This window comes from Ovis aries, chromosome 7 (assembly GCF_016772045.2).
Source record: "Ovis aries strain OAR_USU_Benz2616 breed Rambouillet chromosome 7, ARS-UI_Ramb_v3.0, whole genome shotgun sequence".
NCBI lineage: Eukaryota > Metazoa > Chordata > Mammalia > Artiodactyla > Bovidae > Ovis > Ovis aries.
The window spans coordinates 25,354,893-25,382,617 of NC_056060.1; the positions used below are offsets into that span (position 1 = coordinate 25,354,893).

Genomic DNA, 27,725 nt, shown 5'->3' on the forward strand with positions numbered 1-27,725 from the left:
GAAAACTATAAAACACTGATGAAAGAAATCAAAGAGGACACTAATAGATGGAGAAATATACCATGTTCATGGATTGGAAGAATCAATATAGTGAAAATGAGTATACTACCCAAAGCAATTTACAAATTCAATGCAATCCCTGTCAAGCTACCAGTGGTATTTTTCACAGAACTAGAACAAATACTTTCAAGATTTGTATGGAAATACAAAAAACCTCGACTAGCCAAAGCAATCTTGAGAAAGAAGAATGGAACTGGAGGAATCAACTTGCCTGACTTCAGGCTCTACTACAAAGCCACAGTCATCAAGACAGTATGGTACTGGCACAAAGACAGAAATATAGATCAATGGAACAAAATAGAAAGCCCAGAGATAAATCCACACACATATGGACACCTTATCTTTGACAAAGGAGGCAAGAATATACAGTGGAGTAAAGACAATCTCTTAACAAGTGGTGCTGGGAAAACTGGTCAACCACTTGTAAAAGAATGAAACTAGATCACTTTCTAACACTGCACACAAAAATACACTCAAAATGGATTAAAGATCTAAATGTAAGACCAGAAACTATAAAACTCCTAGAGGAGAACATAGGCAAAACACTCTCTGACATAAATCACAGCAGGATCCTCTATGATCCACCTCCCAGAATTCTGGAAATAAAAGCAAAAATAAACAAATGGGATCTAATTAAAATTAAAAGCTTCTGCACATCAAAAGAAAATATAAGCAAGGTGAAAAGACAGCCTTCTGAATGGGAGAAAATAATAGCAAATGAAGCAACTGACAAACAACTAATCTCAAAAATATACAAGCAACTTATGCAACTCAATTCCAGAAAAATAAACGACCCAATCAAAACATGGGCCAAAGAACTAATTAGACATTTCTCCAAAGAAGACATATGGATGGCTAACAAACACATGAAAAGATGCTCAGCATCACTCATTATTAGAGAAATGCAAATCAAAACCACAATGAGGTACCACTTGACACCAGTCAGAATGTCTGCGATCCAAAAATCTGCAAGCAATAAATGCTGGAGAGGGTGTGGAGAAAAGGGAACCCTCCTACACTGTTGGTGGGAATGCAAACTAGTACAGCCACTATGGAGAACAGTGTGTAGATTCCTTAAAAAATTGCAAATAGAACTGCCTTATGATCCAGCAATCCAACTACTGGGCATACACACCGAGGAAACCAGAATTGAAAGAGACACATGTACCCCAAAGTTCATCGCAGCACTGTTTATAATAGCCAGGACATGGAAACAACCTAGATGTCCATCAGCAGATGAATGGATAAGAAAGCTGTGGTACATATACACAATGGAGTATTACTCAGCCATTAAAAAGAATACATTGGAATCAGTTCTGATGAGATGGATGAAACTGGAGCCGATTATACAGAGTGAAGTAAGCCAGAAAGAAAAACACCAATACAGTATACTAACACATATATATGGAATTTAGAAAGATGGCAATGATGACCCTGTATGCAAGACAGGAAAAAAGACACAGATATGTAGAACGGACTTTTGGACTCAAAGGGAGAGGGAGAGGGTGGGATGGTTTGGGAGAATGGCATTGAAACGTATACTATTATGTAAGAATCAAATCACCAGTCTATGTTCTATGCAGGATACAGCATGCTTGGGGCTGGTGCAAGGGGATGACCCAGAGGGATGTTGTGGGGAGGGAGGTGGGAGGGAGGTTCATGTTTGGGATTGCATGTACACCCGTGGTGGATTCATGTCAATGCATGGCAAAACCAATACAGTATTGTAAAGTAAAATAAAGTAAAAATAAAAATTAAAAGAAAAAGAAATTAAAAAACAAAAAAAAAGAAATGCTGAAAATATTCCCTAAATTAAAAAAAAAAAAAGATTGCTGGGAGAAATATCAATAGCTTCAGCTATGCAGATGACACCACTCTTATGGCAGAAAGTGAGGAGGAACTCAAAATCCTCTTAATGAAAGTAAAAGAGGAGAGTGAAAAAGTTGGCTTAAAGTTCAACATTCAGAAAACGAAGATCATGGCATCTGGTCCCATCACTTCATGGGAAATAGATGGGGAAACAGTGGAAACAGTGTCAGACTTTATTTTTTTGGGCTCCAAAATCACTGCAGATGGTGACAGCAGCCATGAAATTAAAAGACGCTTACTCCTTGGAAGAAAAGTTATGACCAACCTAGATAGCATATTCAAAAGCAGAGACATTACTTTGCTGACTAAGGTCTGTCTAGTCAAGGCTATGGTTTTTCCTGTGGTCATGTATGGATGTGAGAGTTGGACTGTGAAGAAGGCTGAGCGCTGAAGCATTGATGCTTTTGAAGTGTGGTGTTGGAGAAGACTCTTGAGAGTCCCTTCGACTGCAAGGAGATCCAACCTTTCCATTCTGAAGGAGATCAGCCCTGGGATTTCTTTGGAAGGAATGATGCTGAAGCTGAAACTCCAGTACTTTGGCCACCTTATGGGAAGAGTTGACTCATTGGAAAAGACTCTGATGCTGGGAGGGATTGGGGGCAGGAAGAGAAGCGGATGACAGAGAATGAGATGGCTGGATGGCATCACAGACTCGATGGACGTCAGTTTGTTTGAACTCCAGGAGTTGGTGATGGGCAGGGAAGCCTGGCATCCTGCAGTCCCTGGGGTCACAAAAGAGTTGGACGTGACTGAGTGACTGAATTGAACTGAGCTGATGGGGTCACAAAGAGTCAGACATGAGTTAGTGACTGAACAACAACAATAACCAAAACAGACTGGGATACTGAAACTTGTAGTAGGGACCCCTGAGTGGACTTGGATGAAATTGAAAATCTTCAATTTCTGGCATCCAGCCTCCTTCCTATGGAATGAAACCTGATCCCACGTCTGAGGATATTATCTTTCCTTCAAATCCTATTAAAGAACAGACTCCTTTTTCTTTGAAAACCAGTTTGCTCACTTGTTTTAAGTTTATTTTATTGAGGTTTTTGTTGTTTAGTCACTCAGTTGTTTGCTTGCGACCACGGACTGTATCATGTCAGGCTTTCCTGTCCTTCAGTATCTCCCGGAATTTGCTCCAACTCATATTCATTGAGCTGATGATGCCCTCCAACTATCTCATCCTCTGTTGTCCCCTTCTCCTCATGCCCTCAATACTGAAGTCATTCTGTTTTTGCCTTGTTGTGCATTTCACCTGGTAATACCATTTCAGTTTTCCTCTTTAGGGAATTTAAAATCTTAATTTGTTGTTGTTGTTGTTGTTCAGTTGCTAATTTATTCTCTGATTCAGTCCAAACTCAAGTTTGTCATGTTATCTGAAAAATAATAAGAAACAAAGAGGAGTTAAAATGACTCTGGCAAGACTTTCAAGCAAATATTTCCAATATTGTCTTGGAGGCCCAAGCAAACTGTATGTGGATTTGTAAAAGAATGTCATGTTATTGTTTATACTTCTTTTTCTATAAGTGGATATATGTATATGTATCACAGATCCACTTCACTGTGCAGCAAAAACTAATACAATATTGTATATCAACTATACTCCAATAAAAATTAATTAAAAAAGAAACTCACATTTATAATGGGATTAAAAGTGAATAAACAACAAAATTATTTTTAATTAAAAATGTTAATAGATTAAAATAATAGCATTCATGGTCTCTTGTTAGCAACATTTACAACAAAGTGAACAGTGAATCAGGATAGTCAAAGGGCTCTCACATAAACTTTCTAAATAGTCTTAGATATCCAGATTTTGGATTCCTGGTACAGCATTGATACAGGTTGGTCTTTACAGAAGGTCCTCTTTAGCTGTTATACGAAAATGGAATAGAGGGTTTCCCTGGTGGCTCAGTGGTAAAGAATCCACCTACCAGTGACATGGGTTTGCTCCCTGATTCAGGAAGATCTCACATGTTTTGGAGCAACTGAGTCCATGTGCCACATCTGTCAGCCTGTGCTCTCGAAGCTGGGAGCCACAACAAGAGAGGCCACTACAATGAGAAGCCCGCACTAGAGAGTAGCCCCTGCTGGCGGCAACTAGAGAAAAGTCCATACAGCGGTGAAGACCCAGCACAGCCAAACTAAATAAATAAATACAATTTAAAAAACGGAGTTGAGTCCAGAAACTCTCCCTTCCTTTTATTCTGTATTGTTTTCTGGCCCAATATTGTCCCTGGAGGTCGCCTCTCAGGAGGAGCAGGGACAATCACAGTACATCATTCAATCTCCAAATGTGTTTTACTTTCTGTGTTGAGCTCAAAGCTGAAAAGGCCTTCCTGAATCCCTTGGTGAGACTGTCGCCTAGTAATGGCCTTTCTAGTTTGCTGCTCACCTGGCATCTCCTGACTCTACACATGGCCATCACCAGATGGTCAATACTGAAATCAGACTGATTATATTCTTTGCAGCCAAAGATTGAGAAGTTCTATACAGTCAGCAAAAACAAGACCAGGAGCTGACTGTCACTCAGACCATGAACTCCTTATTGCCAAATTCAGACTTAAATTAAAGAAAGTACGGAAAACCACTAGACCATCCAGGTATGACCTAAATTAAATCCCTTATGATTATACAGTGGAAGTGAGAAATAGATTTAAGGGCCTAGATCTGATAGATAGAGTGCCTGATAGACTATAGACTGAAGCTCTTGACATTGTACAGGAGACAGGGATCAAGACCATCCCCATGGAAAAGAAATGCAAAAAAAGCAAAAATGGCTGTCTGGGGAGGCCTTACAAATAGCTGTGAAAAGAAGAGAAGCAAAAAGCAAAGGAGAAAAGGAAAGATATAAGCATCTGAATGCAGAGTTCCAAAGAATACCAAGGAAAGATAAGAAAGCCCTCCTCAGTGATCAATGCAAAGAAATAGAGGAAAACAGAATGGGAAAGACTAGAGATCTCTTCAAGAAAATTAGAGATACCAAGGGAACATTTCATGCCAAGATGGGCTCAATAAAGGACAGAAATGGTATGGACCTAACAGAAGCAGAGGATATCAAGAAGAAGTGGCAAGAATACACAGAACTGTACAAAAAATATCTTCATGACCCAGAATATCACGATGGTGTGATCACTCACCTAGAGCCAGACATCCTGGAATGTGAAGTCAAGAGGGGTTTAGGAAGCATCACTATGAACAAAGCTAGTGGAGATAATGGCATTCCAGTGGAGCTGTTTCAAATCCTGAAAGATGATGCTGTGAAAGTGCTACACTCAATATGCCAGCAAATTTGGAAAACTCAGCAGTGGCCACAGGACTGGGAAAGGTCAGTTCTCATTCCAATCCCAAAGAAAGGCAATGCCAAAGAATACTCAAACTACTGCACAATTGCATTCATCTCACACGCTAGTAAAGTAATGCTCAAAATTCTCCAATCCAAGCTTCAGCAATACGTGAACTGAGAACTTCCATATGTTCAGGCTGATTTTAGAAAAGGCAGAGGAACCAGAAATCGAATTGCCAACATCCACTGGATCATGGAACAAGCAAGAAAGTTCCTGAAAAACATCTATTTCTGCTTTATTGACTATGCCAAAGCCTTCGACTGTGTGGATCACAATAAACTGTGGAAAATTATGAAAGAGATGGGAATAGCAGGCCACCTGACCTGCTTCTTGAGAAATCTGCATGCAGGTCAGGAAGCAACAGTTAGAACTGGACATGGAACAACAGATTGGTTCCAAATGAGGAAAGGAGTATGTCAAGGCTGTATATTGTCACCCCACTTATTTAACTCATATGCAGAGTACATCATGAGAAATGCTGGGCTGGGGGAAGAACAAGCTGGAATCAAGATTGCCGGGAGAAATATCAATAACCTCAGAGATACAGATGACACCACCCTTATGGCAGAAAGCAAAGAAGAACTAAAGAGTCTCTTGATTAAATTGAAAGAGGAGAGTGAAAAAGTTGGCTTAAAACTCAACATGCAGAAAACTAAGATCGTGGCATCTGGTCCCATCACTTCATGGCAAATAGATGGGGAAACAGTGGAAACAGTGGCACACTATTTTTGGGGGCTCCAAAATCACTGCAGATGGTGATTGCAGCCATGAAATTAAAAGACACTTGCTCCTTGGAAGAAAAGCTATGACCAACCTTGATAGCATATAAAAATGCAGTTACTTTGCCACAAGGGTCTGTCTAGTCAAAGCTATGGTTTTTCCAGTAGTCACGTATGGATGTGAGAGTTGGACTATAAAGCTGAGCACTGAAGAACTGATGCTTTTGAACTGTGGTGTTGGAGAAGACTCTTGAGAGTCCCTTGGACTGCAAGGAGATTCAACCAGTCCATCCTTAAGGAAATCAGTCCTGAATATTTGTTGAAAGGACTGATGCTGAAGCTGAAACTCCAATCCTTTGGCAATCTGATGCTTAGAGCTGACTCATTTGAAGAGACCCTGATGATAGGAAAAATTGAAGGCAGGAGAAGGGGATGACAGGATGAGATGGTTGGATGGCATCTCCGACTCAATGGGTATGAGTTTGAGTAAACTCCAGGAGTTGGTGATGGACAGGAAGGCCTGGCATGCTGCACTCCATGGGATTGAAAAGAGTTGGACATGACTGAGTGACTGAAGTGGACTGAACTGACATCTTCAGGCAGGTTCTGGATTTGAAAAGCAGCTCAATATTGGATGTCACCAGTTGCTTCAAGGCTCCTGAAGTGCCCCTTGCCTCATATGTGCTTCTTCAAGTGACAGCTAAAATTCACCTTAATAAATCTCAAATACCTTCCTAATCACCCACTAGGAGTAAACTGCTGGTCCACTTTTCTCTCCCAGTACTGAGGTATTAAAATTTCATCTCCTCTTCCATCTATGGGTCATTCAGCAGAAGAATTGATGCTCACTGGAATGGTCCATAGCCTTCACACTTCAATGTGTATAAGAATCACCTGGAGTTTAACATAACCTTCAAGTTCTTAGGCCCTCCTCACAAGTCTATCCCAGGCCAGGCACTGTGCCAGCAGATTTTACATGCAAAATGTGAGGAAGACATTATTCTTTTCAAGTGATAAAACAGAAACTTACAGACGTGAAGAGAATAGATTTTGCCATAATTCAGCTAGGTGTTTTATCTTTCAAGAGATTAGGATAGCCCTAGTGAAAATTACACCTAATCTGAGTATGGCTTCTAGCTGATGTTTAACTGTAATATTTTCCCTCTTTGCTCTGGTCAACATTATAACATCGTTTTGTTTGTTTGTTTTTCTTAGCTGATTTTTAAAATAATGTCACCTAAAGCACTATACTTGATCAACAGCTTGATTTAATAAAGAAACACTTAATGTTAGCTCCAGAGGGACAAGATTAATTAATCTTTGCCCTCAAGGATCTCACAGTCTAGCCAGCCACCCTGATCAGACCATAGTCCTAGGGGCAAAAATCCACTCAAGAGCAGAATTTCAAACTGATTAATTTTTAGCTAATGCAGTAATTATGTTGTCATCTGACACTGATGTACAGTCTTGGCCAAAGTGATTTCTATAGGGAGGAGAGAGGAGGATGTGTTCTGAGCTTACTTCTTCCCTTAGACACTCTAATCCCTTCAGCACTGGCCTCTCTTCTCCAAGCTGTCTGCACATTGGCCCAGAGCCACAAGGTGGCAGGATAAGCCTCATCATTTCTCATCCAAACCAACTGAAGCCATAGGCTTTTAAGTGCATGCTTGCTCTGCCCATACCTCTCAAACTCATGCTGGGAGATATTTAGAGCAAATATTATCCAGATTAGTTTCACCTCGAGTAACTTGTTTCTTTCTACCACCCACCCATCAGTTCTACTCTCCATTCAGTGCTAACTCAAGAACATTCCAAAGTTATACTTTGGAGTACCCCTGGAGTATCTGGGATTTCATCCTGCATTTCAAAACCTTTTCATGTCCTACTCAACAATCTGTTTACATTAAACATCTGTTAATTTTGCCATTTTAATGGCTATCTAGCTTCTTTAATATGAATGTCTTGGTATTACAATAGCTTGTATATTTCTAACTCAGTCCGAGATTCTTTTTCTTTTAGTCTAAAATGACCTGTTGCTCAGAATCTGTTCTTCCATGAAGCCATATCTCTCCAGGACTTCCCTGTAGCTCAAATGGTAAAGAATCTGTCTGCAATGCAGGAAACCAGGGTTTAATACCTGGGTTGGGAAGAACCTCTGGTGAAGGAAATGGCAATCCACTCCAGTATTCTTGCCTGGAGAATCCCATAGACACTCAAGGAGCTAGGCGGGCTACAGTCCGTGGGGTTGCAAAGAGTTGGACACGACGGAGTGAGTAACACATTAGTGCGCACACGCGCACACACACACACACACGCGCACACTTCTCTCCAAGTCGTGGGAAAGTCAGCCTTTCTGAGAAAGTTTTTGTTTTCCTCAGAAGTTTCAACACATTTCTCAACTCCAAGGTTAGAAACGATGTTTTTCTATTATTCTTCAAGTGTTCTTGCATTTTTCTCTTTCCTTTCACTTCTACCCTTCTCTGTGTTAACTTCTAAAAACTGCTGGCATGGAACGAGGCTCTGTGATGTCTCTGGTGAGCTCATTGTCTTCTATTATGCTTAATTTTATAGGTATCTGGCCCCAGACAGTAAAACTCTGAGAGTACTATAACCATGTAAACTTAGTGTACCAGAATAATTCTGAGCTCATCCATTTCCAAGTAAGACAAATTATTTTAGTGCAATGGCAAAACAAAACAAAAATAAGCAAAAAACCCTCCTTGAACATTCTTTCAGGACTCAGGAGCCATTAATTATAATAACTAAGAACTCCTGAAGAAAATTAGATCCTGACTTGGTTTCTAAATGTGGCTGCTGTGTAGAAACTAGGACCTAAAAACAATTAGAATGAAATGGTACACCTGAAGTGAAGCCAACTTTCCCAGATACTCTGTTTAGGTAAGAATAGGTTTGGAAGCATCACAGGCTTGATTATGGGTCAGGTCTCTTTAAGCGGTACTGGTCAAGACCCTTGGAGCCTCCCCTTTCACCCTGTCTTTTCTGGGGTAATGTATGTAGTTCTGAAATCTTTTATGTTCCCTTCTGTAATCTAGAAGGAGGGAGAGAAGACACTCACCACATATCCTGTGTCATTTAGTAACTGGTCTTATAGCAATAATTTATCATCTTTTGAAATTAGATTTGGTTTTACCACTCTGCTATTATCCTTCCCTGATCCCTCCAAATACATTGTAACAAATGTGTGTGTGTACCTTCCTTTTCAGAGTATCAATTGTACCTACCTTTGAGGTAACTCTTTGTATTTTAGCTTTTCTTACATTGGAGTGATGAATCCCTAAGTCAGAATAAGTTGGACACACAAAATTTTGATTGAGGTAATTGCTCAGGCTTAGTGAATGAAGGCAGACATCTTTTTTTTTTTTTTCTTTTTTAAGACTTATTTTTTTAAGAGCAGTTTTAGGTTAAAATTAACATGATATACAGAGATTTCCCATATAGCTCCTGCTTCCACATGTGTACAGATTTCTATATTATCAACTTTTCCCGCTAGAATGGTACATTTGTTACAACTGATGAACCCACATTAACATGTAACTACCCAAAGTCCATAGTTATCGAGGGCTCTTTCTTGGTGTTGTACTTCTATCTGTTTAGATATGTACAATGCCATATATAGGCTTTCCAGGTGGTGCTAGAGGTAAATAACCCACCTGCCAATGCAGGAGACTTGACGTGGGTTCCATCTCTAGGTTGGGAAGATCCCCTGGAGGAGGGCATGGCAACCCACTCCAGTATTCTTGCCTGGAGAATTCCAGTGGACAGAGGAGCCTGGAGGGCTATAGTCCATAGGGTTACACACAATTGGACATGACTGAAGCCACTTAGCATGCACACACAATGACATATACCCATCATTATGGTATTGTACTATTTTCACTGGTCAAAATGCCCTCTGTGTTCCACAAACTCATCCCTTCAACTACCATCCCCACTCCCTACCCCCAAGCTCCTGGCAACCACTGCTGTTTTACTGTATACATTGTAGACTTTTCAGTTTGGCTTATTTCATTTAGTAATACACATTTAACTTTCCTTCCTATCTTTTCATGGCTTGATGGCTCATTTCTTTTTAATGCCATAAAATATTCCATTATCTGGATATATCATGGTTTATTTTGTGATTTCAAGGACATTTTGGTTGCTTTCAAGCTTTGTCAATTTTGAATAATAATGCTAAAAACATCTGTGTGCAGGTTTTTGTGCGCATAAGTTTCAGCTCTTTTGTGTAATTACTGAGGAGCACACTTGCTGGGTTGTATGGTAAGAGTGTGTTTAGTTTTGTAACAAGCTGCCAATTCTTTCTAAAGTGGCTGGACCATGTTTCATTCAAAATCGCAATGAATTAGAGTTCTTGTTGTTCCACATTCTTGTCGTTCCACATTCTTGTCAGCATTTGGTGTTGTCAATGTTCCAAATTTTGGACATTCTAATAGGTGTGTAGTGGTATCTCATAGTTCTTTTAATTTGCAGTTCCCTGATGACATACCATTTGGAGCATCTCTTTTTATACAATTTTTACTTTTTAAATTAAAGCATAATTGGTTTTTAATATTAGTTTCATGTGTTAGCCTAGTGATTCAGTTTATTGAATCACTATGATTCAAAAATATTAATATTATAAATAAAACTGATCAATTTAATTTATAATATCATATTAGTTTCATGTGTTAACAGTGGTATGATTTTTACAGATTGTACTGTATTAAAAGTTATTACCAGCTAATGGCTATACTTCCCTGTGCTATCTACACGATATATCCTTGTTGCCTATCTATTTTATACATACTAGTTTGTATCTCTTAATCCCATATCCCAAGCCTGACCTTCCCCATTCCCTTTCCTCATTGTTTGTTAACCACTGAATCTGTGAATCTGTTTCTGTTTTGCTATATACATTTATGTTATTTTTCAGTTTCACCTATAATTGATGTCATATAGAATTTGTTTCTCTCTAACTTATTTCATTAAGCATGATATTCTTTTGGTCCATCCATTTTTCTGTAAATGACAGAATTTCATTCTTTTTTTATGGCTGAGTAAATTCCATTGTATATATATATAACATATCTTCTTTTTCCATTCATCTGTTGATAGTCTCAACAGGCTCATTAAAAACATTTGACAGAATTCAATATCCATTTATGGTAAAAAATTCTCAACCAAGTGGTATAGAGGAAGCATGCTGCTGTTGCTGCTGCTGCTAAGTCGCGTCAGTCATGTTTGACTCTGTGTGACCCCATAGACGGCAGCCTACCGGGCTCTGCTGTCCCTGGGAAGCATACTTCAACATAATAACCCATATATGCCAAACCCACAGCTAACATCATACTCAACAGTGAAAAGCTGAAAGATTTTCCTCTCTGATGAGAAATAAAACAAGGATACCTACTCTCATCACTAATTCAATATAGCACAGGAAATCCTAGCCAGAGTGACTGAGCAAGGAAAAAAATAGTCACCCAAATCAGAAAGAAAGAAGGAAACTGTCGCTATTTGCAGATGACATGATGCTATAAGAAAACAACCCTAAAGACTTCACCAAAAAACTGTTAGAACTAACAAAGGGATTCAGTAAGTCACGGGATAAAAGATCAATATACAGAAATCTGTGGCATTTCTCTATACTAATTGTGAAGTATCTGAAAGAGAAATTAAGAAAATAATCTCATTTAACATTGCATCAAAAATCACTAACGTCTAACTAAAGTTATTTATCTGTTTCTTTGAAGTGAAGACAAATGCTACACTCTGGCAAGGTGAACTCCTTCGAACTCAGATCTTTTCTATCAGTCAATATATCTCAGTGGAAAATCACTGGCTTGCAGGACTAATCCCCTAGTCAATCTATGATCTCTATTACATGTGTATTATTAGTTGCTGCAACATAGTAATGCAGAGTCGACTTCTATCTTCTTTCTAGAAACCAAGTTATGTATAGAGGGACTGATAGGTTTAGATATAACAAATTACACTTAGTTGGTGGTAACTTTGGGGGTTCCCAGCTGGTGGAGTAGTAAAGAATCCACCTGCCAAATGCAGGAGACACCAGAGACATGGGTTCGATCCCTGGGTCAGGAGGAAGTGACAACCCACTGTAATATTCTTGCCTGAAAAATTCCATGAACAGAGGAGGCTGGTGGGCTACAGTTTATTAAGTCACAAAGAGTTGGACCGAACTGAGTGAGCACACAGCTTCAAAGTTGAATTCACTTGTTAAAAACATATTTTTTTCTTAAATAAGACTACTGCATTTTGTGGTGAGTGGTAGTAAGGTGATAATTGGCCCTCATTACAGTAGCTTCTTAATAAAACAATGAATTTGGAGACAAATATATCACTTGTCATTTTATGGGGCTTACTGTTTGTTTTTATTTCTTAATTGGAGTACAGTTGCTTACAATGTTGTATTAGTTTCTGCTGTGTAATGAAGTGAATCAGCCACATATATACATATATGCCCTCCCTCTTGGCCCTCTCTCCCACCTCACCCCCCATCCTTCCCATCTAGACCAACACAGAACACTGAGCTGAGCTTCCCACACTATACAGTGGGTTCTCACTAGCCATCTATTTTACACATGACTTATTTAGGTGAGTTGCATTTGAGAGATAAAATTTAGCTCTCATTTGTATTGTATTAACATGTTGTCCAGTCCCAAGACTTTCATTAGGGCAGCCTTCATCTTCTTGTTCCTGAGGCTATATATTAGAGGATTGCATAAAGGTGTTATCACAGAATAAAATAAGGTAATGAATTTTTGCATTTTCACTGGGTGTCCTGATCCAGGACTAATATACATCACCATAACAGAGCCAAAAAACAGAATTACCACAGCTAGATGAGATGCACAAGTAGAGAATGCCTTGCGTTTGCTTGCTGCTGAGGGCATCCTGAACACAGCCAGAATCACCAGCACATAGGAGCAAAGGATGAAAAGAAACGTACCGATCATGAAAATAACATTAAAAATAGAGTAAATGAGTTGTGTGGTGTTGTCTTCAGAACAAGACAGCATCATCAATGGGACAGGATCACATATAAAGTGGTCAATGATATTTGGGCTGCAAAAGGGCAACCGTGAAATGAGAACAACTGGGGTTACGAAGAGAATGAACCCACCGGACCACCCAAAGATGATGAGGCCAGTGTAGAGCTCTTTAGTCATGATGCATGGGTAATGCAGAGGACGGCAGATGGCAAGATACCTGTCAAAGGCCATGATGCAAAGGTAGAAGCCCTCATCACACCCGAAAGAGAAGAAGAAATAGAACTGTGCAAAACAACTCACGAAGGAGATGGACTTGCTTGAGGACAGGAAGTTGGCCAACATATTAGGGACGGTTGTGGTGACATAACATATTTCCAGGAAAGAGAAATTCCCCAAGAAGATGTACATGGGGGTGTGAAGGCGCTGATCCCACCGCACAGCACAGACAATGGCTGTGTTCGCCATCAGGGTCAGGATATAGGCTGCTGAGAAGAGCCCGAAGTAGAGGAGCTGCATTTCTGGGCTTGAGGAAAAGCCCAGGAGGATAAAGTGGGTAACAGAGTGGGTGGCTTCCCTGCTGGACATATTCATTAATCTGGAAGACATGGGATGACAGTGGTTTGTGCTCTAATGGAGTGCGCTGATTCTTCCTGAAAAAAACAAAAAACAAATTCTTTACCTTTCATTTCATAAAATTGTAAACAAATTTTTAGCAAAAGAACTGTGGCTTTCATGGCTCAGCACTGAGCATATATTACTCTAAAAATTCACAATAAGAGAAGAGGGAAAACATGAAATGGAGAACAATTTTTACTTTTCTAAGAAAGCTCAACTAGATACTAAGAATGTATGTAATTCTGATGGATTACCTATGTTAGTGTGTTCTTTCATCTGTTTACCTATACTAATGATACTACATTTCTGTGCATATGAAGTTTTTCTAATGTGTCTGTGTTTGGTACCCATGGTCAACTTAGATACTATATATATAAATGATATCACATACTGTTTGTATTTCTCTGACTGATTTCTCTAAGCAGAATGTTCTCTAGGTCCATTCACATTGTTGTAAATGGCAGACATGGAAGCAAGTCAAGTGTTCATCAACAAATGAATGGATAAAGAAGATGTAGCATACACACATATGTATGTGTGTATATATATACATACCACATATATTATTGTATCAGTAATATTCCATTGTAATAGAATATTACTCAGCCACAAAAATATCTATTAACATGTTCATTGTGTCAGGTAGGCTGTTAAGTGCTGGAGAAACAACAGCTGTGGGCATGACAGATCTTAAGCTCATGGAGCTTATAATCAAGAGATTACCATAAACTTTTAATATATTTTTTGCAAAATTTTGATGTGTTTCCTACTATTGGAAATATTTTTGCATTTTACAAAAAATATTTAATAAATCAAGGAATCTTTTTCAAGGTGGGAGTTCAAGACGGAGTCAGGGATGTCCTTGATATATTTCTGTGTAGAAAGGTAATATCTGGATTCTTAAGTCAGACCACATAGATGACTGATTCTTATGTGATGATTGAGATGGCACCTAAATTGGAAGGACTATTTATAGATCCTCATTGCCCTTTGGATTGTATAAATATGGGTGTGGTAAATTAAGCCAGCTAAGTATGTGATGGTACTATCTAAAATAGTCTGTTAATACTTTTAAAGAAAGAACTCACTATTTACACAAGGCTTTTAGGAAACACATCTTCTAATAACTTGTTTGAAAGATATGTATGTATTTGAATGGATTATCTCTCTATCTTTTAGAAATTTCTGCAACCTTTTTACTCAGGATCTTAGTATCAGCCACCTCTATTAATTTATTTTACATACGGAAAAGTCATTGACAAAGGATTAATTTTAAATCATTACTGATACTTACCCTTTTGTTTTGGAATATTTCCTGAGGATAGTAATTGTCCAGTGACAGATTTAGAATAAATCTTGTATGTACAACAAAAACTCATACATGTGAAAACTTGTTACTTCAAAAAGAATTAATCCATGTTAAACCAGGGCTCATTAATCTAATGGAAGTGAAAAACAATATATGAGCTTGGAAAAGAATGTATCTCTGAGATGAAATATTTGCCATATTTCCTCTACTACCAAGCAACAGAAATCATCTAAATAAATTCTTCTCCAGCAGTTTATGAGTTAATATGAACAACAACAACTGCATCTTCATTTGAAATCTTAAGCTTCTTTGCGTATATCTCTTATTCACCCTTTAGAGAGAGAAAGATGTGAGACTTAGACCTTAAGCTTCTAGGATTTAAGGAAACAAGAAGGAACATATATTATTTAGGTTTTTTTTGGGGGGGGAGAGGATTAGCGTTTTGTCCTAATGAAATATTTAGTTTTCTCAAAGAAGAAAACACTTCCTATTAAATTATTTTTGCAAACAATAGAACACATGTGGCTCACATGATATGGTTTCCACTTGCTGCTTGGCTGAATGCTGAGAAGAGTTTCAGGGATGGAAGATTAAATATTACTCCATGGAGCAAAAGGTATGTGAGGGAGTTCCAAGAAACTGGATGATCCAGTTTGTAATCTTTTAAGGGTTGCAAAGGGTGAACCCTATATAAAATATTTTTTCTTGAGTTTCAAGGCACATGTTTGTGGTTAAGATGAAAGCATGGATAAAGGAAATATATATATGCATACTTCCTTGCATCATAATCTTTGGGGATTTGGGGTTTTCTCTCTTAATGATCTATTAGATTTGTTTAAAAGAGGAGATAATTTTGAAAACACCAAGTCCTAGTATTCTCCAAAGAATAGTGAAGATGTGGAAATCAATTTTATTTATTTATTTTTATTCTTTAGTATCCATGTATAGTTGAAGGTTCCTGGGGAACAATTAAGTAATAATTGGAATTGTCATAATAGCTACAATAGGAAGCTTTATCACTGGGTTCTTGATACCAACTTTGAAGAAGAAGAAACCATTCTTCTTGTCCATCAAATATCTGTTCTCGCATAGCTTGTTAGAGATATTTAAGCTGCATTGTTTTAGAGTAAAAAGAGTTGACAACTCAAACTCATAGAAGTATTGGATTGGCCAAAAATTTTTTTCAGGTTTTTCTGTAAGGTGTTATGGAAAAATTCGATGAACTTCTTGGCCAAAGCAAGAGAATGGTGATTGCTGGGAACTCTGGGGGATGAAGGAAATGGGAGTTTGGTCAAAGGGTGCAAACTTCCAGCTATAACATGAATAAATTCAAGTGAACAGCATGGTGGCTATAGTTAAACTATATTACATACTTGAAAGTTGCTAAGCAGGTAGATCTTACATCTACTAATGTAATATATTAATTAATTTTCATAAGTTGAACTCTCCTTGCATTCATGGGATAAATTCTGCTTAGTCATCTGTATAAGCCTTTTAATATGCTACTGAATTCAGTTTTCTAGTATTTGTTGAGAATTTTGTGTCTATATTCATGAGGATATTGGTCTGTAGTTTTCTTATCTTGTCATATCTTTTACTGGCTTTGGTATTTGGATATGAATAGCCTTTTGAATGAATTAGGAAATGTTTATTCCAATGTCAGCATTAAGTTCGTCAATTCTGTTGATATTTTCTATATTTTTTCTTTATAAATCACTTATGATTCTTAACACTTTTTTCTCCTTTTTCTTTAAAGCCAAATGAAATGTTGTTCTAAACAATTTATAATTATTAACTCACATTAATCTTATAAACTATTGTTAGTAGTTTCAGAATCAATAATATCATTTATTTGTGTTGAATCTGTTAAAGACAATCTCAGGCACATTGTTGTATGGCTTGAAATTCAAGAGGAAAATTAGGAAAAATTCCTGGATATAAACAGAGAGGCCTGGAAGAATATGGGAAAAGCTAGACACGACTATTAAGGAAGCTAACCTTGTTGAAATACACAAATCGTGCCACTTCCCCATACATAGGGCTGATACAACTCTGAGAAAATTGTCTTAGGAAGACAGTTTCAAAAGCCTAGGACTCACGGGACTAAATCTCTCTGAAAATACCCCTTCTAGTGGCACTCTCATCCCAGAAATAATATCATTGACACCTTTCACACATAAAAATTTTAATCATTTTACGTTTCATACCACCATAGGTATTTGCTCTTTGACTTGTTACTAGACATTTACACTATGTCAGAAAATTATGTGACTAATTTAGAAAATAAAACTAAGAAAAATAGTCTAATATGAAAATATAAAGCTGAGCGACTGAACTGAACTGAATACTGGTAAAATATTCTATCACGTATACATACTAGGAACTTCCCAAGTGATGCTAGTGGTAAAGAACCTGACTGCCAAAGCAGGAGACATAGGAGATTTGTGTTTGATCCCTTGGTGGGGAAGGTCCCCTGGAGGAGGACATGACAGTCCACTCCAGTATTCCGGCCTGGAGAATCCCCATGGACAGGGGAATTTGGCAGGCTATAGTCCATAGGGTCAAAAAGAGTCGGACACGACTGAAGCCACTTAGCATGCATGCATACATACTATAATGGTCTTAATTTATTTATTGGTGCATATGTAATTTATTGACAGTTTCAGATATTCTCCAGGGATGACTTGGTATGAAAAAGCTTGAGGAACTGAGATACAGAAGAGAAAATGTAGATGACAGAAGAGAGAACTGGTTTGAGGAAAGAGCACAAAACCAAGAAGAGGAAATTTTGGTCATAGTTGGGGTACTTACGTGATTAGTCTATAACACTGATGCTATTAAGGGGACACTGATGACGTCCCCAAGACTACAATGCAGCAATTGTGTCAAAGAGCTCTAAGTAGCAGGTAAACTTTCTAAGAACAATTATAGGAAATACAAGACATAACAAGTTGTGTATTTGTGTGTTTTACATAGGTTTTATTTTGTTCTTGAAGTATCAGGTATGCATTTAGTACACTTGTTTTGAACCAGTTTTAGTTTTGGAGATAGAGTCTATTATTAAAATTCTTTCCAGATTTTGCTGCAAAAGGTTTATCAGTGGCTGCTTCAGCCAGCAATGTATAAATTCTGGATCAAAGTCCTAGTTTGTTGGCTCAGCTTCAGTTCCAGAAGCAATATTTCCCCCATTTCATTCTGAGGGAAGAATTCAGTTCAGTTCAGTCTCTCAGTCATGCCTGACTGTTTGTGACCTCTTAGACTGCAGAATGCCAGACTTTCCTGTTCATCACAAACTCCCGGAGCTTGCTTAAACTCATACCCCCTGAGTCAGTGATGCCATCCAACCATCTCACCCTCTGTTGTCCCTTCTCCTCCTGCCTTCAATCTTTCCCAGAATCAGGATCTGTTCCAATGAGTTGACTCTTCACACCAGGTGGCCAAAGTACTGGAGATTCAGCTTCAACATCAATCCTTCCAATGAATATTCAGGACTGATTTCCTTTAGAATGGACTGGTTTGATCTCCTTGCAGTCCAAGAGACTCAATAATCTTCTCCAACACCACAGTTCAAAAGCATCAATTCTTCTGCACTCAGCTTTCTTTATAGTCCAACTCTCACATCCATACATGACTGCTGGAAAAACCGTAGCTTTGACTAGACAGGCCTTTGTTGGCAAAGTAACGTCTATGCTTTTTATGTTTGTCATAGCTTTTCTTCCAAGGAGCAAGCGTCTTTTGATTTCATGGCTACAGTTACCTTCTGCAGTGATTTTGGAGCCCAAGAAAATAAAGTCTGTCACTGTTTCCATTGTTTCCCTATCTATTTGCCATGACGTGATGGGACTGAATGCCATGATCTTAGTTTTTTGAATGTTGAGTTTCAAACCAGCCTTTTTCACTCTCCTTTTTCACTTTCATCAAGAGGCTCTTTAGTTCCTCTTTGCTTTCTGCCAGAAAAGTGGTGTCATCTGCATATCTGAGGTTATTGATATTTCTTCAGGCAATCTTGATTTCAACTTATGCTTCATCCAGCCCAGTATTTTTTATGATGTACTCTCAGTTCAGTTCAGTCGCTCAGTCATGTCCAACTCTTTGCGACCCCATGAATCGCAGTATGCCAGGCCTCGCTGTTCATGACCAACTCCCAGAGTTCACTCAGACTCACGTCCATTGAGTCAGTGATGCCATCCAGCCATCTCATCCTCTGTCGTCCCCTTCTCCTCCTGCCCCCTGCATGTGAATTAAATAAGTAGGGTGACAATATACAGCCTTGACATACTCCTTTCCCAATTTTGAATCAGTCCTTTGTTCCATGTTCGGTTCTAACTGTTTCTTCTTGACCTGCATACAGGTTTCTCAGGAGGCAGGTAAGGTGGTCTGGTATTCCTGTCTCTTGAAGAATTTTCCATAGTTTGCTGTGATCCATACAGTCAAAGGCTTTTGAGTAGTCAATGAAACAGAAGTAGACATTGTTCTGGAATTCTCTTGCTTTTTCTATGATCCAATGGATGTTGTCAATTTAGACATAAAGAATAAGCCTTTTTTAACATTGTCAAGTTGAGATTTTTGTATTAACTTTAAAAAGACTTTGGTAAGAAAAATTAACAGCAAATTTATAATAATAAATTTGTAAAACACTTCAGGAAGCAGAACAAAATCTATAATTTTGTTAAAAGATGGCAGCTATAAAATTTTCTATAAAATTCCTTCATTTAATTTCTTAATTATGAAATATGTTTGGAAACAATTATGTATGTCCACTCTATTTTGGAATAAAAGTTTAGATTTATCATTATATTGTTAACATATCTAAATGATATCCTATAATTTAACTGTGTTATAATTCACTTTTTTTCCAGTTACTAAACATTTGGATATGTATGATTTTGATGTTATCATGATTTTATTTTCATTAAACTAATAAAATTATTTGGAATGAAACAACAGATTTACAACATTTACTTGTTACATCCAGAAAAATGGTAGATATCTCTACCTATTCATTTTTTTTCCCTGTTTATGGTGAAGTATTTGCAGTTTTCTTTGTATACACTTTACTGATTTTTGATGTATTTATTTAGAGTTGTACTGCATTTTTGTTGATATTATGAATGACATTTACTTTTATTCTATTTTCCTCCTGATTATTATCTATTCTATATTTACTTTGCAGGAGGCCACCATTTAAAAGTTTCTTTTCTGATTTTAATCATTTTTGAAATTATTTTTATGAAAATTCACATCTAATATCTGCTAGTGTGTGATAAAGAAAAATGGGCAGAAAAATAAGTTTTGGGATGAGAGTAAATTTCTGAGTTTTAATTCAAGAGCTAATTGATGATCATGATGGGTTATGTTTTAATCCTTATCTTCTCCCTCTTTCTTTTGGAAGAATTGAAGGGTTAAATGCTTGCCTTCCCTTTTTCTAGTACTTTAAATGAGAGAAGGTGGGGAAGGCTCCATGTGGCTTACTTCTTCCCTCCACTACCAAGGGGTATTGTAAGGCTCTGTTGGTTGTTCCTGACATAAGGGAGCCTGTCCAAGAGAGGGAGTGGGGGCTGTCACTCAGCCTGTGCCCAGGGAGTAGAAGTGTGCACCCTGATGCTCATGGGAGTCCCCCCTGAGGAAGGGGTGCATAAAACCGCCTCTGGTCAAGACTTGTAGCTAAGGGGCTGCTGCTTTGTGATTTTATAATTTATGCAAAGGGCTTCAGAGACTAACCTGAGGCCCTGCACCCAAACTTTAAATTAAATCATACTATCACCTCACTTAGATCCTGATTTTACCTCCCTTGCATAGCTAAAATGAAGATATATTAGTAAATCTGGTCTTTTTGTGCTTCTATGGAACTGGCTATAATTTCATTAGTAGATAAGATTGTGTCACTCAGAATGAAATTTATTTGCTAAGATGCAATACAATGATTCCAGGCCACTTTGAAAATTAACTGCAGAGTAATGTACCTCATTTCAGACATTGGCTAAACTATCTTATTTCTGTCCTCAGACTTTCACACACTGTCCTTGCTGCATGATTAATCTTCATTCTCATATACACAGGGGGAAAAGCACTTTAAAAAATCTTAAAGTACTTAAAATATGAATTATTGTGGCCTTATTAATTTTTCCTAGGGAATCTTGTTTCCGGGTCTTGCTTGTATTCTGTTTAAGTACATTAATTCTTTTGTATTGAGTGCTCCCAGGTGGTACTAAAATAAAGATGTAATATATCAAGTTATATGATTTTAAAACAATCCCAAAACTAAGGAGTTGGAGAAAACTATTTTCACCAGATGGTGTTCAAAAACTGACTTTCTAAGAAGAAGTTTTTTGACAAACTTATCTGGCAAAGAAGCTCAAACTCCAAAGAGCCTGCTGCTGCTGCTAAGTCGCTTCAGTAGTGTCTGACTCTGTGCGACCCCATAGATGGCAGCCCACCAGGCTCCCCCGTCCCCGGGATTCTCCAGGCAAGAACACACCAGAGTGGGTTGCCATTTCCTTCTCCAATGCATGAAAGTGAAAAGTGAAAGTGAAGTCGCTCAGTCAATATCCAGCCCTTATCGACCCCATGGACTGCAGCCTAACAGGCTCCTCCGTCCATGGGATTTTCCAGGCCAGAGTACTATATATAGACGAAATTATTCTGAATATGAAAGGGAAAGACGTTCTGGTCACTCTGGTGGGTGATGGGGAGAGGGTGAGGAAGGAAGAGATAGAGATAGCACCAGGTATAATATGAGAACTTGACTGTGTGTTCAGCACAAAGATCCTTCCTCTTACTTCCTAACTCCATCCTGTAGTCAGGTATATTAACCCCAAAAAAGCTGGAATCAGTTTGATTTCGGATAAAATGTTGCTGGGGATGAGTCTCACACTCAGATTGATGTGATCAAAACAAGATAGCAGGCAGACTAGGAGTGAGAGGAGAGAAACACACATGAACATCTTGTGTAGTGTGAATCTAGGAAAATAGCGGTTATATGGCACATGTATAGGGAGATAGTGGTTGTATGGTGTGTGTGTAGGGAGACAGTGGTGGTATGGTGTGTGTGTAGGGAAATAGTGAGGGGACTCTAGATATCTAATCACTATACAGTTAGGGGTCAGAGACAAATCTACTTAAATTTGCAAAAGCTAGAAACTGAGCAGTTGACATCTGGGTTCAGTTCAGTTCAGTCACTCAGTCATGTCTAACTCTTGGCAACCCCATGGACTGCAGCATGCTAGGCTTCCCTGTTCATCACCAACTCCCGGAGCTTACTCAAACTCATGTCTATTGAGTTGGTAATGCCATCCAATTATCCCATCCTCTGCTGTCCCCTTCTCCTCCTGCCTTCAATCTTTCCCAGCATCAGGGTCTTTTCTAATGAGTCAGTTCTTCACATCAGGTGGCCAAAATATTGGAGTTTTAGCTTCAGCGTCAGTCCTTCCAATGAATATTCAGGACTGATTTCCTTTAAGATCGACTGGTTGGATCTCCTTGCAGTCCAAGGACAGTTCTTCTCCAACACCACAGTTCAAAACCATCAGTTCTTTGGTCCTCAGCTTTCTTTATGGTCCAACACTCACATCCATATATGACTACTGGAAAAACCATAGCTTTGACTAGATGGAACTTTGTTGGCAAAGTAATGTCCCTGCTTTTTAATGTGCTGTCTAGGTTTGTCATAGCTTTTCTTCCAAGGAGCTAGCATCTTTTGATTTCCTGGTTGCAGTCACCGTCTACAGTGATTTTGGAGCCCAAGAAAATAGAGTCTGTCACTGTTTCCATTGTCTCCCCATCTATTTGCCATGAAGTGATAGGACTGGGTGCCATGATCTTAGTTTTTTGAAAGCTGAGTTTTAAGCCAGCTTTTTTACTCTCCTCTTTCACTTTCATCAAGAGGCTGTTTAGTTCCTCTTCGCTTTCTGCTTAAGGGTGGTGTCATCTGTATATCTGAGGTTATTGTTATTTCTCCTGGTAATCTTGATTTTGGCTTGTGATTCATCGAGCATGGCATTTTGCATGATGTACTCTGCATAAAAGTTTAATAAACAGGGTGACAATATCCGCCTTGATATACTCCTTTTCCAATTTGGAACCAATCTGTTGTTGCATGCCTGGTTCCAACTGTTGCTTAAATTTGCAAACTGAGAATTTGACTTAGAAACCCAGAAACTGAACAGTTGAATTCTGGGTTATATGTGTTTTTTCCCTGGAAAAATATAAGAGAATGTCTGGCATTTTCCAGTTTCCATACAGTATGCACAGGAACACTAATACAATAAAGCCTAGAACAAATGATTTATGTAAATTCTGGTGCCATCTTATTTGTTATTTGCTTCATTGAAATGCAACCTAAAATATTTTAGGGAATATAGGAAACACTTTTCCCTCAAATTTATTAAAACCATTAATGTCTGAAATTTTTATATTCCTATATGTCCTACATATATATAGATTCTAGTTCTTGAGAGGCTTTCTTTGACCAAATATCACGCTCCTAAATAGTTTTCTCAGGGCCTCCTTCATTTCCTTATTCCGGAGGCTGTAGATCAAGGGATTGAAAAGTGGTGTCATCACAGAATAAAATAAGGTCACAATTTTCTGAATTCCTGCTGGATTGCCTGCCGTTGGGCTCACATACATCACCATGATGGAGCCATAGAACAGAGACACCACAGCCAGATGGGAACCACATGTAGAGAAAGCCTTATGCCGGCCTTCTGCTGAGGGGACCCTAAGCACAGCTCTGATCACCAGGGTGTAGGAGCTGGTAATGAACAGGAAAGTGGAAAAAATTAGGGCTGAATTAAAGGTGGCACAGATAATCTCAGTGGCAGGAGCTGGCACGCAAGACAACTTCATAAGGGGTCCTGGGTCACATAGGAAGTGATCAATAGTATTGGGGCCACAAAAAGGAAGCTGGGAGATGAGATAAACTGGGAGGAGAAAACAGGAAAAGCCACACACCCAGCAGCAGGCTCCCATTCTGATGCAGCGTTGAACTGTCATGACAGTGGGGTAGTGAAGGGGCCTGCAGATGGCAAGGTACCTGTCAAAGGCCATGGCAGACAAGATGAAGGTCTCAGTGGTGCCCATGGAGAAGAAGAAGTAAAACTGCAGAAAGCAGCCAGAGAAGGAGATGGTCTTGGTCTCAGAGAGAAAGTTGGCTAGCATACTGGGGACAGTAGAAGTGACATACCACATCTCCAGGAAGGAAAAATTGGCCAGCAGGATGTACATGGGGGTGTGGAGATGGTGGTCCCACCACACTGCACAGATAATGCACAAATTTCCAATTAGTGTCAATGCATAGATCACAGAGAAGAATGAGAATAGGAAGATCTGAGCCTCCCAGGTACAAGGGAATCCAAGGAGAATGAATTCATTCACAGGGTCAGAGTGATTATTTCCTTCTGGGTTTTTCATTTTTTCTTTCTTCTCCAGAAAACTGCAACAACAAGATGTTACCATGTTACAAATGATTTTACAGAAATTTTCTCATTAAGATGTTCTCTGAACTTCTTTACAATTCAATAAGCAGCATAATTTTAGATTGCTTAAAGATTTCTAGCATTCTTTGCCCCAGTGTGATACTGGGAAGAAACAGGGAATTTGGAGGTCGTTTGCTTATTATAGCTTTATCTTCATGATCACCATGCCCATCATGGTCCACTGAACACCTGCCTCTGTGTAATGTCCTCAGCACTACATAAACCAAAATAGATTGTCCTTGCCATTCAGAGGCTTTCAACCTGGTTCAGAAACAACCATCTGGGCCAAACCTATATAAGGACACATGAAGTTTTCATTGTTACTCAGTCGGTAAGTCATGTACAACTCTTTGAGACCCCATGAACCGCAGCACACCAGGCTTCCCTGTCCTTCACTATCTCTGTGTTTGCTCAAACTCATGTCCATTGAGCCAGGTGGTTCTAGTGGTGAAGAACCTGGCTGCCAATGGAGGAGATGTAAGATGTCAGGAAGATCCCCTGGAAGAGGGCATGGCAACCCACTCCAGTATTCTTGCCTGGAGAATTCCCGTGGACAGAGGAGCCTGTTGGGTTACAGTCCATAAGGTCACAAAGAGTCTGATGTGACTGAAGTCTTAGCACGCACAAACATGAAGTTTTAAGTAACAATAATAATAGTTCATGATGTGTGTAAATGGAAGAAAACATTGCAAGAATTCATGATTGTAAATTAAGAGTTTATTACTGTAAATTTAATAATAATATGTGTATCATTTTAGATGGGGTTTCTGTACTATCAGAAATTTTGGATACAGAAGTAAGGAAGATGATGTTTTATCAATGATTGCTTATAGCAAGCCCAGTTGTGGTATTTGCATTCTCTCTTATTTTTAAAACTCTCCATGAAAAAAATTCCGCAATTTGCATTGTTAATTTCTCTCAGGGTTTAGTGACATATGCACAATTCTCAAAACACTCTTTTCTTTTAACTTGGTCCTCTTTGTAATAAAGAAGCTTGCAGAAGAAGAGTAAGCTTTGTATATTTTCAGCTAGAATAGGCATTTAAGAATGAAATTGGTATGCACGAAGGAGAGTCACACTGCAAACTAATATAATTCTCTTTTACCTGAAATTTACCTTAAGTAGAGGACACAAGCTTCAGTGCCCAGTTGAAATTTATCATATGCTGGGAAAGTACCTTATGATGGTACTCTCAATACATACTTTGCCACATAAAACAGAAATAACTACAGTGGTATATGTCATTAAAGCACTTTTGAATTTTGAATTACATTAATTGGAGATCTGTTCGTGGACTATTCTCATTATTCTCTCTTTTATTCGCGACTTCTGTGTTAGAGTTCCTTCTGGTTGCCTTGACCTATAAACGTTGTTTTAGGACCTAGTCCTTGATATTTTTCCTTTTCTAATTATGCTTTCTCAGTAAGTGATGTGACAGCTAGCCCTTTGACATAAAAACTACTCATGTAAAATGAAGCCACATTTTCTCTATCTAACTGTGAAGTCTCTTCTGCAACCTGGATTTATCTACCCAGTTTCTTACTCAACATCTCCATTTGCTATTGAAGGTAACTGAAACAAGAGGCCCATGACAAAACTCTTGATTTTTCTCACCACAAACTGGTTGATCCTTACTTCTTTGCCAGCATATCACCCAGCAGCACCTCCATTTACTCAGTTGCTCAGGTCACAAACTTTGGCCACATCCTTACCACCCTTCTTAATACTCCACATCCAAACCATCAACAAATGCTCTAGGCTTCTTGTTCAAAATATAGTTGAAAAAAAAATCTGATCATGTCAACTACTTGCTCTCAATCTTTCAAATATACTTACAAGAGAGTCTAAAGCTCTTCCCACAGTCTGTAAGGCCGAGACCTAACTCCAAGCCCTCATTTCCTAGCACCTTTCCCTCTACTGACCCCACTCCAGACACACAGATACTTGCCCATGCCAAGTGTAGCCACTATCAAGGTCTGGAATGTCCTTTATTCCTCTTTGCAGTATTCATATGCTTTAATTTGTTCCTTTGTCCAGGTATCTGGAAAAATCAGAGACTCAGAGAGGCCGTTCTTAAACTTATACGTGTGAAGGCTTGATCGCATCTGACTCTTTGTGACCTCAAGGACTGTAGCTCACCAGGCTCCTCGGTCTGCGGGATTTTCCAGGCAAGAATACTGGAGTGGGTTGCCATGTCCTACTTCAGGGGATATTCCTGACACCAGGATCAAACTGTGTCTCTTGCGTCTCCTGCCTTGGCAGATTCTTTACCACCTGGAAAACCTTCCTTGATTTAGCCCATCTTTACTATTCTGTTTCCCAATTCTGCTTTGGTTTTCTACAAAGCACATATCACTACCTGGCATTGTATTGTATACTTAGCATGTATTTTCTATCTCAATTGCTTGAATATAAGAGGATATCGTTTTGCTCACTGATGTATTCCCAGAATCTAAGATAGTGTTCAAGACATACTTTTTGTTGTTTAGTCTCTCAGTCGTGTCCGACTGTTTGTAACCCCATGGACTATAGCCCACCGGGCAAGGCATATTAGGGATGCTCATTAAATATTTGTCATCTCAATCAGTGCCTTGCCCTAATAGTAACCAAAGAGGAAAACCATTCCTTTAGACAGGGAAAAACGTTTAAAAAAATGCAGAGACTGGTTTCTCCAGTTTGCTAAAAACACAAAAGCAAGGCAACACCTTTTGTATGGGGAAACATCCTCAGTCTTCACAAACAGGAGATCCATGAGAGGAGCCCACTCAAGACAGTCCTATCGAAGCCACTTCTCTCTGTGAATCACACTGTCTCTATGTTCCTTTCATCCACTCTGCTTTGTGCTCTGTGCTTTCTTCTCGTTGCTAAGTGAAAATCATGCTCCAAGGGTGTGTGCGTGTGTGTGTGTGTGTGTGTGTGTGTGTGTGTGTGTGTGCGCATACACAGTTTTATCTATTCTCTCAATCTGTTTCTGTATCTGATTGTCCATATTTTAAATGAATATTTTTATAATTCTTTTCTCTTATTTTTAAATAGGTAAGTGTTTTTGATTTCTCCTGCCTAAAATCAAAAGAGCAGCCTAAAGAAAATGTGGCTGTTCAAGTTACTTTAATAGAAAAATGCTCTTACTCCCTGATTTTCCTTCTGTATCATATTCAGAAGGAAATCTGGTATATCTGACTTGAATATGTAGTAAGATATAAAATAAAGTTGTCATCCACAGTTTATTCTTGGCCCATGTGGTATTGTGATATAGAAAACATATTCATATGAAAAATATTATTTTGTTTAAATATGTTAACCTATATTTTATAAATGAA

General features: G+C 38.6%; 2 protein-coding genes across 2 annotated transcripts; both read right to left on the minus strand.

Moving 5' to 3' along the window:
- Positions 1-12,639: 12,639 nt before the first annotated feature.
- LOC101121608 (olfactory receptor 11H6-like) lies at positions 12,640-13,596 on the minus strand. The gene has a single exon (XM_004010938.5). The coding sequence runs from the start codon at positions 13,594-13,596 to the stop codon at positions 12,640-12,642; it is 957 nt and encodes a 318-aa protein (XP_004010987.3).
- Positions 13,597-23,371: 9,775 nt separating this feature from the next.
- LOC101121860 (olfactory receptor 11H6-like) lies at positions 23,372-24,316 on the minus strand. Its single transcript, XM_004010939.3, has one exon. The coding sequence runs from the start codon at positions 24,152-24,154 to the stop codon at positions 23,372-23,374; it is 783 nt and encodes a 260-aa protein (XP_004010988.2). The 5' UTR covers positions 24,155-24,316.
- Positions 24,317-27,725: the final 3,409 nt, after the last annotated feature.

Coding starts and splice junctions, on each gene's coding strand:
- LOC101121608 (XM_004010938.5), bottom strand. CDS start 13,596: ATGAATATGTCCAGCAGGGAAGCCACCCACTCTGTTACCCACTTTATC.
- LOC101121860 (XM_004010939.3), bottom strand. CDS start 24,154: ATGTACATCCTGCTGGCCAATTTTTCCTTCCTGGAGATGTGGTATGTC.